The following is a 13,470-nucleotide window of genomic DNA, read 5'->3' as shown; positions in this document are numbered from 1 at the left end:
GAGCACAGAAAGAGACAGACCCTTTTAAAATCAGCCTATAACTCTGTTAGCCAGACCAGTGGGGCTTGCAAAAACTCCTATTCCTGGAAGTGGATTCCTAATGTACAGTTTAGGTGTTTGCAGAGCAGATATGAGAAATGTGATCCTGTGGTGAATGGAACATAATTGCCCTGAAAACTCTATAGCAATATTGCCAGAAAATTAAATATTAGGAGAAAGGGATGAGATTATTTCAGGGAACATAGCATTTTTTTCCTTCTGTCAACACCTGATGCAGATTTAACTTGGTTAAAAATCAAATGTTTCCATTTTGCAATTCAGAGCAATCTAGGCATATTGGCTCCACGCGCTGGAGGGCAGCTAGTTCAAGCTTTTCTTAATGAATCCATTTGTTTTGCCTGACCTTTGTCAGACTGTGGGGGTGGTCTGCATGGGAGATTAAGAGTTCTTGATGGGAGAAAATGCATGTTTTGAACAGAAAAACAGCAAGAGGTTTTACCTTCTGTCACCTCCTGTGTCTGTGTTGATAATTGACAGTTAATGAAACACAGAAAGAAGCACATTTTTATTTCATAAAAAAACCTCTAGAGTACACATCTGGAAAATTAGAGTATGTGTAGCATTCAGTCTGATTTGCTTGCATAATTTTCGTTTCAAAACCTGTAAGTACGCCAGAAAGATTATGAAAAAAAAACACTTATGTCAAACACAGTTTGAAAGAAGCTTGCATTTAACAGTTCATATTTTAGTCAAAGCAGTCCACCCAAAGACTTTCCAGAACACTGAGTAAACACATCCTGACAGATACAATCACTGCTGATGTCTGAAGGAATATATTATACTGTGCTTACAGTAACTGTATGAATGAATTTGATTTACTCAACTATAAAATGTGTAAGAAAGTGGGTAAAACACATAGTACAGCCAGGCATGTAAGTGGCTCAGTTATTCTCTAATTTGATCTGAGACCTGATGTCATGACCATCTATCATTCTTTAGATTAGTTTAGGGTGTAGTTGTGGAATGAATTTCTTTGTTGTGGTGGGCTGAGAGTTATTTAACCCTTTATCTTCAAAGTGAGTGGGAATTGTGAAAAGCTTCCTTGTTTAGCACAACATGCATCTCCTCCATAATACTTAGGACCGAGGACCTGGGAAGAGTTACTGTTGAACAAAATGACAACATGGATATGCCTGCCTACTGGTTGTAAATGGAAACGGACCATGTTTCTGTTGTACTCTATGTGCTATAGAGAGTGACAAAATCATTGAGCACTTGGAAGAATTCCTCTGCATTCATGGTGCTGTTTTGTCACATCAGTGCAGGGATTGGGAAAACTCGGCTATAGCCTCCTGCTGGAGAGAGTTAAAGTTTCTGTGTTGAATAGGGTCAGCTAGGCAGGTCTGCTGCCCTTGAGCTTTTATGCCCTGGATGTTGTCTGTCTGTAGCAAGACTGCTGGAGTCTGCACTGGATTGTCTTAGAATGTCCTTTTCCACCACCACCACACTCACTCACTGTGAAAAGGAGGATTTGACTCACTCTGATCAATATTTAGCATCCCATGCGTGAAACAGGCAGATGTTTGGAGTTTCCTTTTCAGAGCCGCAGGAAGAGACAACCAGCTTCTCTAGAGTGAAGGGGATCAATGTTGCCTTCTGTCTGGAACACAGTGGCCCTACGTATCCTCAGGGGAGCCCCCCCAACTCATATGCGCACGCACACACATACCCCTGGGACTTTACAATTGCCCACTCTCCTCTTGTTAGCTTAGTAAAACAGACACAACCTCATTTCAGTCGAAAAGGGCCTGGCTGATAAAAGGTGGTGTGTTAAACAACAGGGCTGTGATTGGTCATTGATTTGCTTATTTGCGAACCATATGAGTGAAACTGAGTGAGTAGTGCCAAATTGCATCTTGTTGGTTAAAATACCTGTCTTTCTCTTGATCTTCCTAGCACCTGCAGCAGCACGAGAGTGCAGTTGAGGTGGATGCCTGCTATTACCACTGTGTCCTGTGCAACTACTCCACCAAGGCCAAGCTGAACCTCATCCAGCACGTCCGCTCCATGAAACACCAGCGCAGTGAGAGTCTGCGCAAACTGCAAAGGCTGCAGAAAGGCGTGCCAGAGGAGGAGGAAGAACTGAGTGCCATCTTCACCATTCGCAAATGCCCCTCTGCCGACACAGGTAGGAGTTGAACACACCCCATGATCCATACATAAAGAGCATTGCGTGCTCACTGCCTCATCCAAATACAGAGCAACACATTACAAACTCACACATGCCTTATCCATGTGCAGAGCTACACACTTAGAAGCTGTCTCCACTTCTGTGTGTCCTTCAGGGTGAAGTATAAGTGGTAGCTAAATACAGGGTCCACAACTCTGTTCATCCATGGCGTACTTCCTATAGGTGAAGAACCACATTTCTGTTAAAATGACTTGATTTAATGTGTTTTCTTAAAAAGCACTGAGAACACTTTGAACAAAGGAGAAAGACTACTGTAGTTACGCAGTTCAGTCGTTCTTGGGTTTGGTTTTTGTTGTTTTATGTCCCATAGACATAGAAAAAGAGATTTATTTGGCTTCCCTTGTTTTTATTTTCCAAACCCATTACTGGAGAACAGCTGTGCTGTATCTCCCGTTGGCTGGCCAAAGGGCTCAAAACAGCATACAGCCTCCACAGTGACATCGACATGAAAGAAGAAACGTTGTTTCCTAAATGTTGAAAGTGAGGGCAGAGTTTGTGTTTGTTTTGCCTCCTATTTTACGCAGAAGTTTCACCTCCATTAGGTGTGAGCCATGTGATTTGCAGAATAGATTTTAAAATGAAAAAAAAAAAACACAACTATTGCCCTACCCCTTCTCTTACAAATAGGTATAAATGCTTCTTGAGTACAAAATGCATTTAGGGTGCATTTATTAGTTTGTCTGATAGTCACAGTAAACCATGCAGTGGACTCCTTGGCTGTACAAGAGGGAAGTGTAGAGCTATCAAGCTTTGAGTGACTGTTCCAGAATCAGTAATGCCTCCCTTTTTCCTCCCAGTAGACTTTGAATAATGGCGTAAGCCTTTGCTGTAAAGCCACCAAAAACACATTCAGGAACACTTTTGAGGGAGGAGGGGAGAAAACAGCAATAACAACAACAAAAATAACAACAGCAAGGGAAAAGGGGCTGGCTATTTGTTATAGGGTGATTAAAAAGAGTGAGCCCCGGTCAATTAACACTTTGTGTCTGCCCATATTTGGTTTTCTAATTACTTTGACTCCTGCCCCCTGACTGAGCACCCTGACAAAGGGCCGTCATTGTGTGGCCCCATTGAGCTAAAATGCCCTGCTCTCCGTGTTATGTAAAAATGGCCTCTGAAGACGCTTTGTTCCAAGGAGGCAGGGATAATGAAGCCAAGGGCTGGGAAATCACGCAGAAGCCAGTCACAGATCTGAGGCAAATCATTACAGAATGTATTTAGCCGAGCAATTAAGGACAATTAAGCTTTCTGCTCGCTGCACTCCAAATATGTTAATGACTACAGTGCAATGGACAAGTGAGTATGCGGAGGCAAGAGGCGGTCCTACTTAGGTTAGGGTGGGAGGAGCAGTGGGGTCCTAATGTGGCTTTTATTTTTTTGTTGTATTTTTGTGTTTTCTTACCTTTGAACAATAATAATAGATGTTTGTGTTTCCAAACAACACCAAAGCAATTCTGTAGGTGAGCTAATGATCCCCCTGCAGGGGAGATTGCACGGGCAGTGCTGTATCCACACACATAGACTGGAAATTCTCCTGCCATTCCACCAATATTCATCACTATTTACTAGTGTCTGCTCACAGACCACTTATCATATCATAACGAATCCTAATATGTTTACAATAGCAGAAAGGCAGGAATTTCCATGATTTATTTTTGTTTATGTGATGTTGCTGCCTCTACAGCCATCTGCTCTGTTCCAGAGCAGATTCAACTCGGGTTCAACTTTGTTGATGTCATAAAAATAATATTTAAAAAATACATTATAAAACTGTAATTTTTTTCTTAGTGCAATTGAGAATTTGACCTTGTGTCACATCAGTCTGATGTAGGGCAGGGTTAGAACTCATTAAAGGTAAAATGAAATGCTCATTTTCTAGATTATTTTCAGCAAAAACCTGAGGTATGAGTGCTCTAGAAGTACTGCTGTGACTCCCCCATTTGATTCCCAACTGACTTTTTTTGTTTGCTGGTCTTTTCCCCCCTGATAAGGTACAGCATAAGCATGCTAGTGAGCAGTTAGAGATGTTGGTGCTTTAAAAGGAAGTGTTCCCTTAATAGCCTGTGACGCTTTGTTTACCAGACTGTACGGACTTCATTTCAGTGCTGAAGGCCTGATTGATAGTGTTACATATGTAGACTCCCGCCTCGTAGACCAGCCGCACTTAATGCCAGGAAAAGACTGGGCGCAGACCAACAGCCGCTTGAAAACAAGCCACAGCTCATTTAGGAGAAACGGGGAGTTCTTTCTCTTCCCTTTCCCCCCCCTTATGTATGTTTTTAAAAGGTCTGTTAAATGAAATGATGTGTGTAATAAAGAATGTCAGCCTTTTTCATTCTATGTGAGCATCTTGATTGAATTACTGTGATAATGAACACACCTCATCATCAGCATTCTGAACTCCTGTGCCCCCTCCTCTGTTGCTCAAGCTCTGCTTCTAATGCCTCATTCCACCCCCAATGACTGGACCCCCCCCCCCCCCCCCCCCCACACACACACACACACACACACACACACACACACACACACACACACCCACACCCCACCCCCCAACTAGGCGCACACACACAAACGAACACACAGCTGAATCGTTCCCTCCTGGTGTAGTATTTAATTTCCTCCGTGCTTGTTCTTCTGAGGCGTTGGGTTCTTTCTTGTGGTTGAGGCACAGTTGCGAAAGTGGTAAAAGGTTCCCCTGCTTGTTAAAACAAAGCTGGCCTTGGATTTCTGGGTCAGCTAGGCAATAATTCCCCTGACTGCTGCTTTGTTGCTCCTGGAGCACAGTTGGAGCAAGGTGCCGGGCTACGTCTCTATAATGGAGCTAGGCGCTAAGCTTCTCTCCTCCATTCTCCTTTTGTATCATCCCCCCCCCCCCCCCCCACCCCCCTTCTCTCCTTCTCTCTCTCTCGCATCCTCCCCGCTTATGACCTCTGGAATTTCTCACAACTGCCTTGTGAGGTCATCATCATATAGTAACAAGATAAAAGCAGCATTGTTTATATCTAGCTGTTTGTCAGATAAGTGAACCTACCCTACAAAAAATTATTCATCTTTGCTCATATCACATGTTGGCAGAGCTGAAAACTAATGAAGAGGAATTGAAGTTATGTCAGCTAGGTAAATAAAGGTGATGATATTAGTAATTTTCTGTAAAAGATGTTTGTTCTGGAAGTTAAAAGAAGTTAAATATACAGGGTTTATAGTAGGATTTCTTCACAAAACTGTCAGTGAGGAAGGAATTTTAAAATATAAATTGTATCACACAGCAATGCACACCAACTAATGTATGTGGCACTTTAAAGCATCACATTAAAACTGTACAACAAAAAGAGCTCTGTTACATATTCATTTTTAAAAACGGTTTGATGTAATTTACTGGTGATTTGTAAAGGCGTTAGAATCATCTTTGGGGAAAATAATGATATTTTCAAATGTTCAGCCCGTTCCCAAAATATTTCACTTTTTTACTGTGAGCTGTCTCATCAAAAATATTAATGAATAGGATCATTTTAACAGTTGTATTTTTAGTAACTGGATGTGCACTTCTAATCTTTACAGTATTCATGTTAATCAAGACTGACAGTTCTCCTCAGGTTGCTTATATTACTGTCACTTGAGGAATTATAATTGCTGCTACTGCTTCTAATAATGTGACTCTAGCTGTGTGCAGTAGGCTCCTCTTGAAAGGGACTGGAGCAACCTGTAGTCAGCATATGCCATTGTCCCTCCGCTTGCCTTTGCAGACCTGTGCTTTAGGAATGTGATAGGGGAAGACACAATCGACACAGACACACAATACCAGTGCAAGGGAATGCAGTGCAAAGGAATCTGTGGAGAAGTTGGAAGGGTGTAGAGCATGGGGAGGTGGGCAGGGTGTGATGCCACATGTGTCACCTCAGTCTTCCTCCCAGAGAGTGGTAAGAATGCAGAGATGAGTTTCCGATTAGGCCAGCATGGGCATAAAAGGCACGCATTGTTTTAACTCCTTCCCCCTGGAAATGTACCGTTAAGCATGTTGCTCTTTAACTTCCATCTATCTTTCTTAAGCCTTTCTCCTCTGAGGAGCCTTTGGCCTCACTGTGACTGTCTACCACAGAACTCGCTCAGACTGAGCCCAAACTGCTGCCACATTGAAACACAGCACCAGCTGCCTGTGGTTACTCAACTCATTGCAGGGAGGACATATGTGGTTCAGTATATATCTTATTGATTTTGCATAATATTTCCAATCTATAATATATGCAAATATGTATACCCCACGAAATTACAGTAATGACAGTATTTGAATAGATTCCCTGTTAGAGGTTGTGATGGTAACAAATATCTTTATAATGATGATATTTGCCTGTTTTTTGTTTTTTTTAATCCTGGGGTGATCTTTTCTGAATTTCCAATGCCGCTGTTAGACACACACGTTTTGGCTGCTCTGTTCCGGGAAATCTTTCAGATTGAGTGTATGAAAGGATGCAAGCACGCTAGATTATGGAAGGTGGGAGAGTGGGATGCCCATCAGTAGCAAAGACAGAGGGGCAGGGAGAAGGCTTCCCTTAATTTGTGCCGATTATCTCTTACAGTAACTCTTGCCTAGCAAGCAGGCCCTTGATCGGTGGGCTGTGTCATCTTGGTTCTGAGTGCAGGAGGAAATCCCCATCTGTGACAGCAGATGTGTGTATGAATGGGCTGGCACACGTGGCACCACAACCAGGGCCCTCAGCCTCTCAGGGCAAGACTCCTTGGTAGAATTCACTGACTCCTGTTTGAATCTGAAAATATTCTGATTTTGAAATGAGTGTTGTTGTTAAGAGTTAAGAGTTGTTAAGAGTGGATTCTGTCAGTCGATGGCCATATGTAAATGTTTGTATTAACTGTACAGGAAATTAAATAATGGATGCATTCAGTTACTGCATGCAGAATGCAGTTTTGAAAAGAGGGATGCACTTCAAGCCTCAGAGGCTTAACTGGCATCACTGCCCAGACATCCTCCTTCTACCCCTGGCTAAAGCAAGAGGCTAGTGATTATAATTTGATTCTACCTGCAACTCTAAAAAGAGGCATAAAAATGTTCTGTGAAAGCAAAGCAAAGATCATTAGAGGGACCATATGCCTTTATAGCTACCTCAATAGACACCATCCCCCAGCAAGTCAACTGCTTATCATAGTGGATGGAATAGTTGACAGAAGATGTCAACAGTGACAAAACGGTGGTATTTAAGAACAGCGCAAACTGGGCTGTGGTGATTTAGCCTGTTGTTGCCTCTGTTAGGGGCCAGCCTTCTACCCTCGCCTGTCAGCTGCCCTTAAGGTCCAAAAGAGGCATCGCACTCTGTGGATCAATAAAGGATTTACCTTCCCGGATTATCTCCATCCTTTCAAATGGCGTCTGCTTTATTACAGGTTTGCTGGAACGAAAGCAAATAAGCACCCAGATGAAAGCAGAGGCAAACCGGCTTTCTGTGTCCTCAGGTTCCACAGCAGCTTCGACAGGGAGAGTTGCAGAGGTGGGATGAGTTCAGATGGTGGCAATAGTAAACCTTCCCCTTACCAACCCCCCCATCTCTGTCACCTCATCTCCAAACTGAAATTTTGCAATAGTCATTCAGAAAGCTGTGTGTATTCTTTTCATGAAGTGTGTTATTGCGGCAGGGCCCTCCAGATAGGATGGGTGTGATTGGTGGTGAGATGGAATGAGCCCTGTTGGAGGCCTTTCCCATAATCCCTGGCCAAGGGGCAGACAGAAGAGAAGAGGAAATTGTTCGATTTGCGTGCAGCTCAAGCAGCAGACCTAAAGCATGTCTCCCAAGGAATTTCATAAATACATTACCTTTCATTTTGAAACAATGAAAAATAGTCTTTTATTGAAAAGTTGAAATGACGGCTTTATAGATTGTCCACACGCAAGTGCTGCATCTTCCAAGCTTAAACAAGGAAGCCTCTTTTTCCTCCATCAGTTTATAGACATGTGCTTTTTAAATTTCTCTGCCAGGTTATCCTGTAGTGGCAAAGTGACCAACAAGCCATGATTCTTTTCTGGGATTACTGGTGAAACCCAGTGACATTCAGTCATACTCTTTTACTGTACCATAAAGCACAGAGGGGTACAGCATGTCCTCTGGCTGCCCTGACAGAAAGGTAAAATCCAGGGGACAGGTTATAATATGTGCTCTCACAGCTGCATCTAAAGAAAATGGATGGATTTCTGCTGTAGGAGAGAAGAAAGAGCTGTTGTATTGGCAAGAGGCAAAGGGCAAGTGAGAGGTAAGGTGCCACCAGTGAGGCCCAGTTCAGTGTCAGAAGTGGCATGAAGGTGTAAATGTGCACTGGGCGCACACACACACACACACACACACACACACACAGAATTTTGCTGCGTCTGGGTCAGATAGGCCTCTGGCTCCTCTGTCACTGAAGATATCTGAGTCCTTCCTTTCAACCCCTCGCTGTGCGTCATGGACAGAAGAGAGGGAGCACATTATAATATTGGTTTCCCTCTCCTATCATTACAAGACACTCTCTTGAAAGCTGATACAAAAGATAGACAGTCCATCAAGAGACAGTCATCTCATTTGTACTTACCAAATGTGCTAATGAGTTCTATTTATATACTCTGAAGCTTTGACGGTAATTTCCAGAGCAAGGCATAAGCTTGGTGGTTAGGGTGCCAAGTTGCAGGCTGCAGAAGACCTGCAGGCATACGATGACACTGCCTTCTGTCTGAGTGGTAGTCTGCAGATGGGGAAAAAAAGACAAAAGAGAAGAGCTGTCTGCCAGCGGTGAAGGCCATGAGAGACTGCTGGTGTCTGTGGTTCCAAACAGCAGAACTCAGTAGGGATCAGGAGAACATTGGGTCAAAGTCTTTCTTTTAAACCTTGAAGTCACAACATAGACATTCAGATGATCTAGATTGTGAGAGAAAATGCAAAGAGGTCTTTAGAACCGTATTGGTCATGTGGTTTAAGGGTATTGTCTAAAGGGAATTTTCAGGTGCTGCTTGTAGACTGTATATCCTAAGTATATTATTTTGAGTGTTAAGACAGCTATTAAAGACAGTGAGATTCTTAAGTGAATCTCTGGTGGAGATCTTTAGCTATTTTTGATTATCTCCTATGGCAGCATCTATTCCAATTTCTCCTCTGTCCTCCGCTGTCTGTGTTTTCCTGAGACATGGCCATCTGGTCCCCTACTGGATATTAACAGCAATAATGGAGGTCTGGGGCCCAGAGAACAAGCTCCATCTTTGCTTATTTAGGGAATATTAGTGTAATACAGACTTCCAGTGTGACTCATGCCAGCACACTGCCTGGAATCACCATGCATCAATATTTTCAAGTGTTCTATTTAAATCCAATCCAATCAATGGCTGTTTCGGGCCTTCCTGTGCAAAACACACTAACACACATACGCAGACATTACATCAGCTGCTACAACAGCTGACGGCTATTAACTCTGTCCCTTCCTCGATTCTCTTGTGGACTTCCAAGAGCCATAACCTTTATTCTTACATGAGCAAATACTAGTTCTCAGCAGATTACTTGGACTCCCACCAAGTCATACATTATGATCTCATAGTCAGTATGTTCTGATATATTTACTATTGATTGCACTGTTTGTGCATGTCAGGTATTCTGGGAATGAGAGCAAATAAATTCTTAAGCACTTGTGTTACTGTATTTTGCAAAGCCAGACCAGCAGTTTGTCCACTGTCAGAGTTAAGGCGGCACAGCCTGACAATGGGCAACATGTGAGAGGCAGTTGTAACTTTGAATCCAAGTCTGTGGATTGTTTGTCTTTTATATATAATAAGTTCATCTCCTTAACCCCTGAAAGCATGAGTAGACCAAAGGTGATGATCTGCGCTCTAGATGAGCACACATTCAGCAGAACAGATCTGTTTTCTCTGTTTGACTACAGAACAAAAACACAATGAGCAAAGTACATATCTGGTCTGTAAAGAAATTCTTAAGGAAATAAAGAAAGATAAATCAATCGAACACTGAAAGAAAATTTGAATACTGTTTGTAATGAATGTTGTGACACTAATTTGCATGGCCAGCAGATGTTGCATAGCCCGGGTGGAATGTGAAACTAGGCTGCACTCATGCAGACCTACATCAGGACCCGCATGTTAGCCAAGTAACTCATCCTGTCCACTCGTCCAATCAATTAAAATCAGGAGAGCAGATGGCACTGATGAGAAAGTAGAAGAAATAATTCAATAGTCAAGCCTGTAACCTTTACCTGTGGGCCTGTCATCAACCATCGATTTAGCCAGAGCTTGATTATTCACACCGAGTGCAGCGGACAGAAAGAGACTGCAGGCGCGTGATCAATGTGACATCAGTGGCTTCCTCACAGGCTTCCTCAGGTGGGGGATTTGCAGGGACAGACCCAGCGGGTTCCCCACCACTTCATTCATGTTTCCTCCCCACATTGGAGTGTCCCACATAGCACTAGACCCACTTGGGGACCTACCCCCTGCTTTGGAAGGCCTGTCACTTCACACCCTGTTATGGCTCAAGCACTTTTGAGCCCTGAGCTGGGAGTTTGCATACCTCAGTAGAAAGACAGGCATCATTACAATGCTTGTCCCACTCCATGGGGATGAGTGGATTCATCTGGCTTCCTCGGTCTGTGCTTTGTATTGATTAAACCACACATTCATGCCCATGTCTAAGTGCCCGTGTGCCACAGCAGGAGATTCTTTCACAAGGAAGACAAAGTGTGAACACAGCTTCCAAGATGAGCCCTGGTTTTAAGGTGCTGAAGGTTGTGGGTAGTGCAGTGGTCAGGGCCTGCTGATTGTATAAATAGGCTATGGTCTTAGAAAACTTATTTGTCAAGACTCTGGTATTGGTGGAGTCTTGACCTTTGCCAGGGCTGAGGCCCAACTCTGTTTAAGCAGATGTGAAGATTCCATAAGTGACAGTCTGAGACAGGATGGTATTTGTTTTTGACAGACTGGGACATTCCTGCTGCTTAACTTGAGGAGATTTATGACACCCCTTCTGCTTCAGTTGAAGGCATATTCTTGACAAAGTCTTTTTGTCTGATGTGGACTGTCTCTGTCACTGTTATTTTATTAGCTGCTGCAGGACAGATTCCCCAACAGCCTATTTAAGTAGGCTGAATAAGCCACCCTTGGGTTATTGATCGATGTTATTTGAAAAATTCATAGAAAAAATATTTTTGCGCATCTTTGCTCAATATAATAACTATTTATGGCAAGGCTTCTCAGACAGTGTGGTGAACAACTCACCATCTATTTGAGAAATTATACATCAAAGATATACTTCACGTCATAGACATTAGCTGTTGTTCTTATATCGTATAATTTAGTATTTTGTTAGTATTTGCATAAAGTATCCTATCTGATAACATTACAATTTACATTGCTGTTCACTGTATCAAAAACACTTCTTCACTTCACCAAGATTGATAAGAGAAGACATGGACTCATATATGCTTCTGTTCTGCGAACATATTGCCTTCTGCTGAAAAAAAAATCCTCTTTCTCTTTCTTAAAATTGCACAGAGTATTTGCACAAGTAAATCTTTGTGATGTGCTTTGAATTTCCCTTTGTCTTTTCTTCACACACTGCCTATAAAACGGTTACTGCATATGCAATCATATCCTGGTGATTTCCAATCCCAGCTGAACTTTATAAGGTTTCACTGTTTTATTGTTTCGAGATCCTTGGCATGGTAATTTGTAGAGCCCCTAGAGTTCTGGAAAGCATATTTTTTCATTTAAAAATGAATTTTAAAGACACAAAGAAAGAAGGGGCAAGAAGGGGGAAATGTTGGAAACCAGCAGATAAACCACCCTGACCAATTTGAAGCATTAAGATGAATAATCCAGTGTTTAGAAACCAAGCAAAGGTCAATTTTCACGCTCCCTGCTCAGCAAGCATACGGGAGAGCTGGCATATCGAGTCAATTCAGCAGACTTGCACAGTGAAGAGGAAAGGACATGCAAAGCCAGCTCCAGTCAAGAGCAGCAGCTCAACATTTCTTCAAAAGCTGCTCTAGATTTCTCCCCGTTAGCCACAATTGGTCACACTGGTGTTCTTCTGTAACTTTTAAAAACACTTTTCAGTACATGTTACATGTTGGAGGGGGGATCAAAACAAATAATTTCTCAGATGCCCAGTACAACAGCTCTTGCCAGCTATAGTATCTTACAATAGTTATGCCTTACAGTAGAGAGATTAATTTGAAGACTCTCTGTGATTGTGCATGAGGGTCTAGAAATGTTCCAAGAGGACCTACTCCAGACTGGGCCCTCACACACACAGAGTGCAGGCTGACAGGACACGCAGCTCCACACTGGACCTGCTCATAAATATATTAAGTATTTACGGATTTTTACCTCCATATCTGGTCTTAGGTTATTAGAACATAAAAGCAGCAACTAATGGCATGTCAGAACGGTGTCCGGCAGGACAGGAGGGGAAATTAGCATCCAGGTCATTGTCACCCATCTCTGCAGCGTTAATGAGTCAGGGGAGGGAGCAGCCTCAGAGATGACAGGTCAGTCAATGGCTATTAAAACTGCACATTTCACTCATGTGTGCACTCATTCACATGCACACATACTCACTCACTTGCTATCCCACACCATTCCTGAGCCTCCCAGTCATATTTGTGTGATCATCATTAATGTAAATGAATGACAGACATGCTCCTAAATTATATTCCTAATGTACATTGAAATACTCAAGATGTGAGTATGTAAGTAGATGTCTTATTCTTTTTACAGTTGACTGATTACTGTGCTGGTGATGATCATTTGGGCATTGTATGAAGTCTGGTAAAACAGAATAAAGTTATGACACTTAATGAGAATGAGTGTCTTTGTCATGTGTATGGTGAATGTTCCCAAGCACCCAATGAGGTTGAGGCAGAGTAGGCTTTTGGGTCATAAAGCAAAATGAAGTCACGGTGCAAGTGGCAGTGAGTGCATGCAGGTTGCTGTCAGTCACATGGACAGCGTTAATCTGAGGCTTGTTTAGTTTCCAAGGTGTGTGTGTCAATGGGGCATAATATGGCAGGGAGAATTAGGAAAAATGGGGTGGCTTTTTTGTCATGTAAAGTGGGGTGAGAAAATATAATTGGGTGGTGGGGAGAGAACGATGTCTCTTTTGTTTAAGGGCCTTCCGCAACCCCATTGTGGGGTGCCTACAATGGCATTAATTTGTCCTCTCAGTCCAGGCTCTTCCTTT

The 13,470-nt window shown here is 42.7% G+C and overlaps 1 protein-coding gene across 3 annotated transcripts in view; it reads left to right on the top strand.

Annotated features, from left to right (window-relative positions):
- The window catches only part of zfhx3 (zinc finger homeobox 3), a 146,458-nt gene that overhangs the window by 82,977 nt on the left and 50,011 nt on the right, over positions 1 to 13,470 (top strand). For all 3 annotated transcript variants that reach the window (XM_036534782.1, XM_036534780.1, XM_036534781.1), the window contains exon 4: positions 1,957 to 2,188. In XM_036534782.1, the coding sequence (XP_036390675.1) occupies positions 1,957 to 2,188 (232 nt within the window). The remainder of the gene's footprint in view (positions 1 to 1,956; positions 2,189 to 13,470) is intronic.

Source organism: Megalops cyprinoides, chromosome 8 (assembly GCF_013368585.1).
Source record: "Megalops cyprinoides isolate fMegCyp1 chromosome 8, fMegCyp1.pri, whole genome shotgun sequence".
Lineage (NCBI taxonomy): Eukaryota > Metazoa > Chordata > Actinopteri > Elopiformes > Megalopidae > Megalops > Megalops cyprinoides.
The sequence above is the reverse complement of the archived record's forward strand: the minus strand, read 5'-3'. Positions and strand labels throughout refer to the sequence as shown.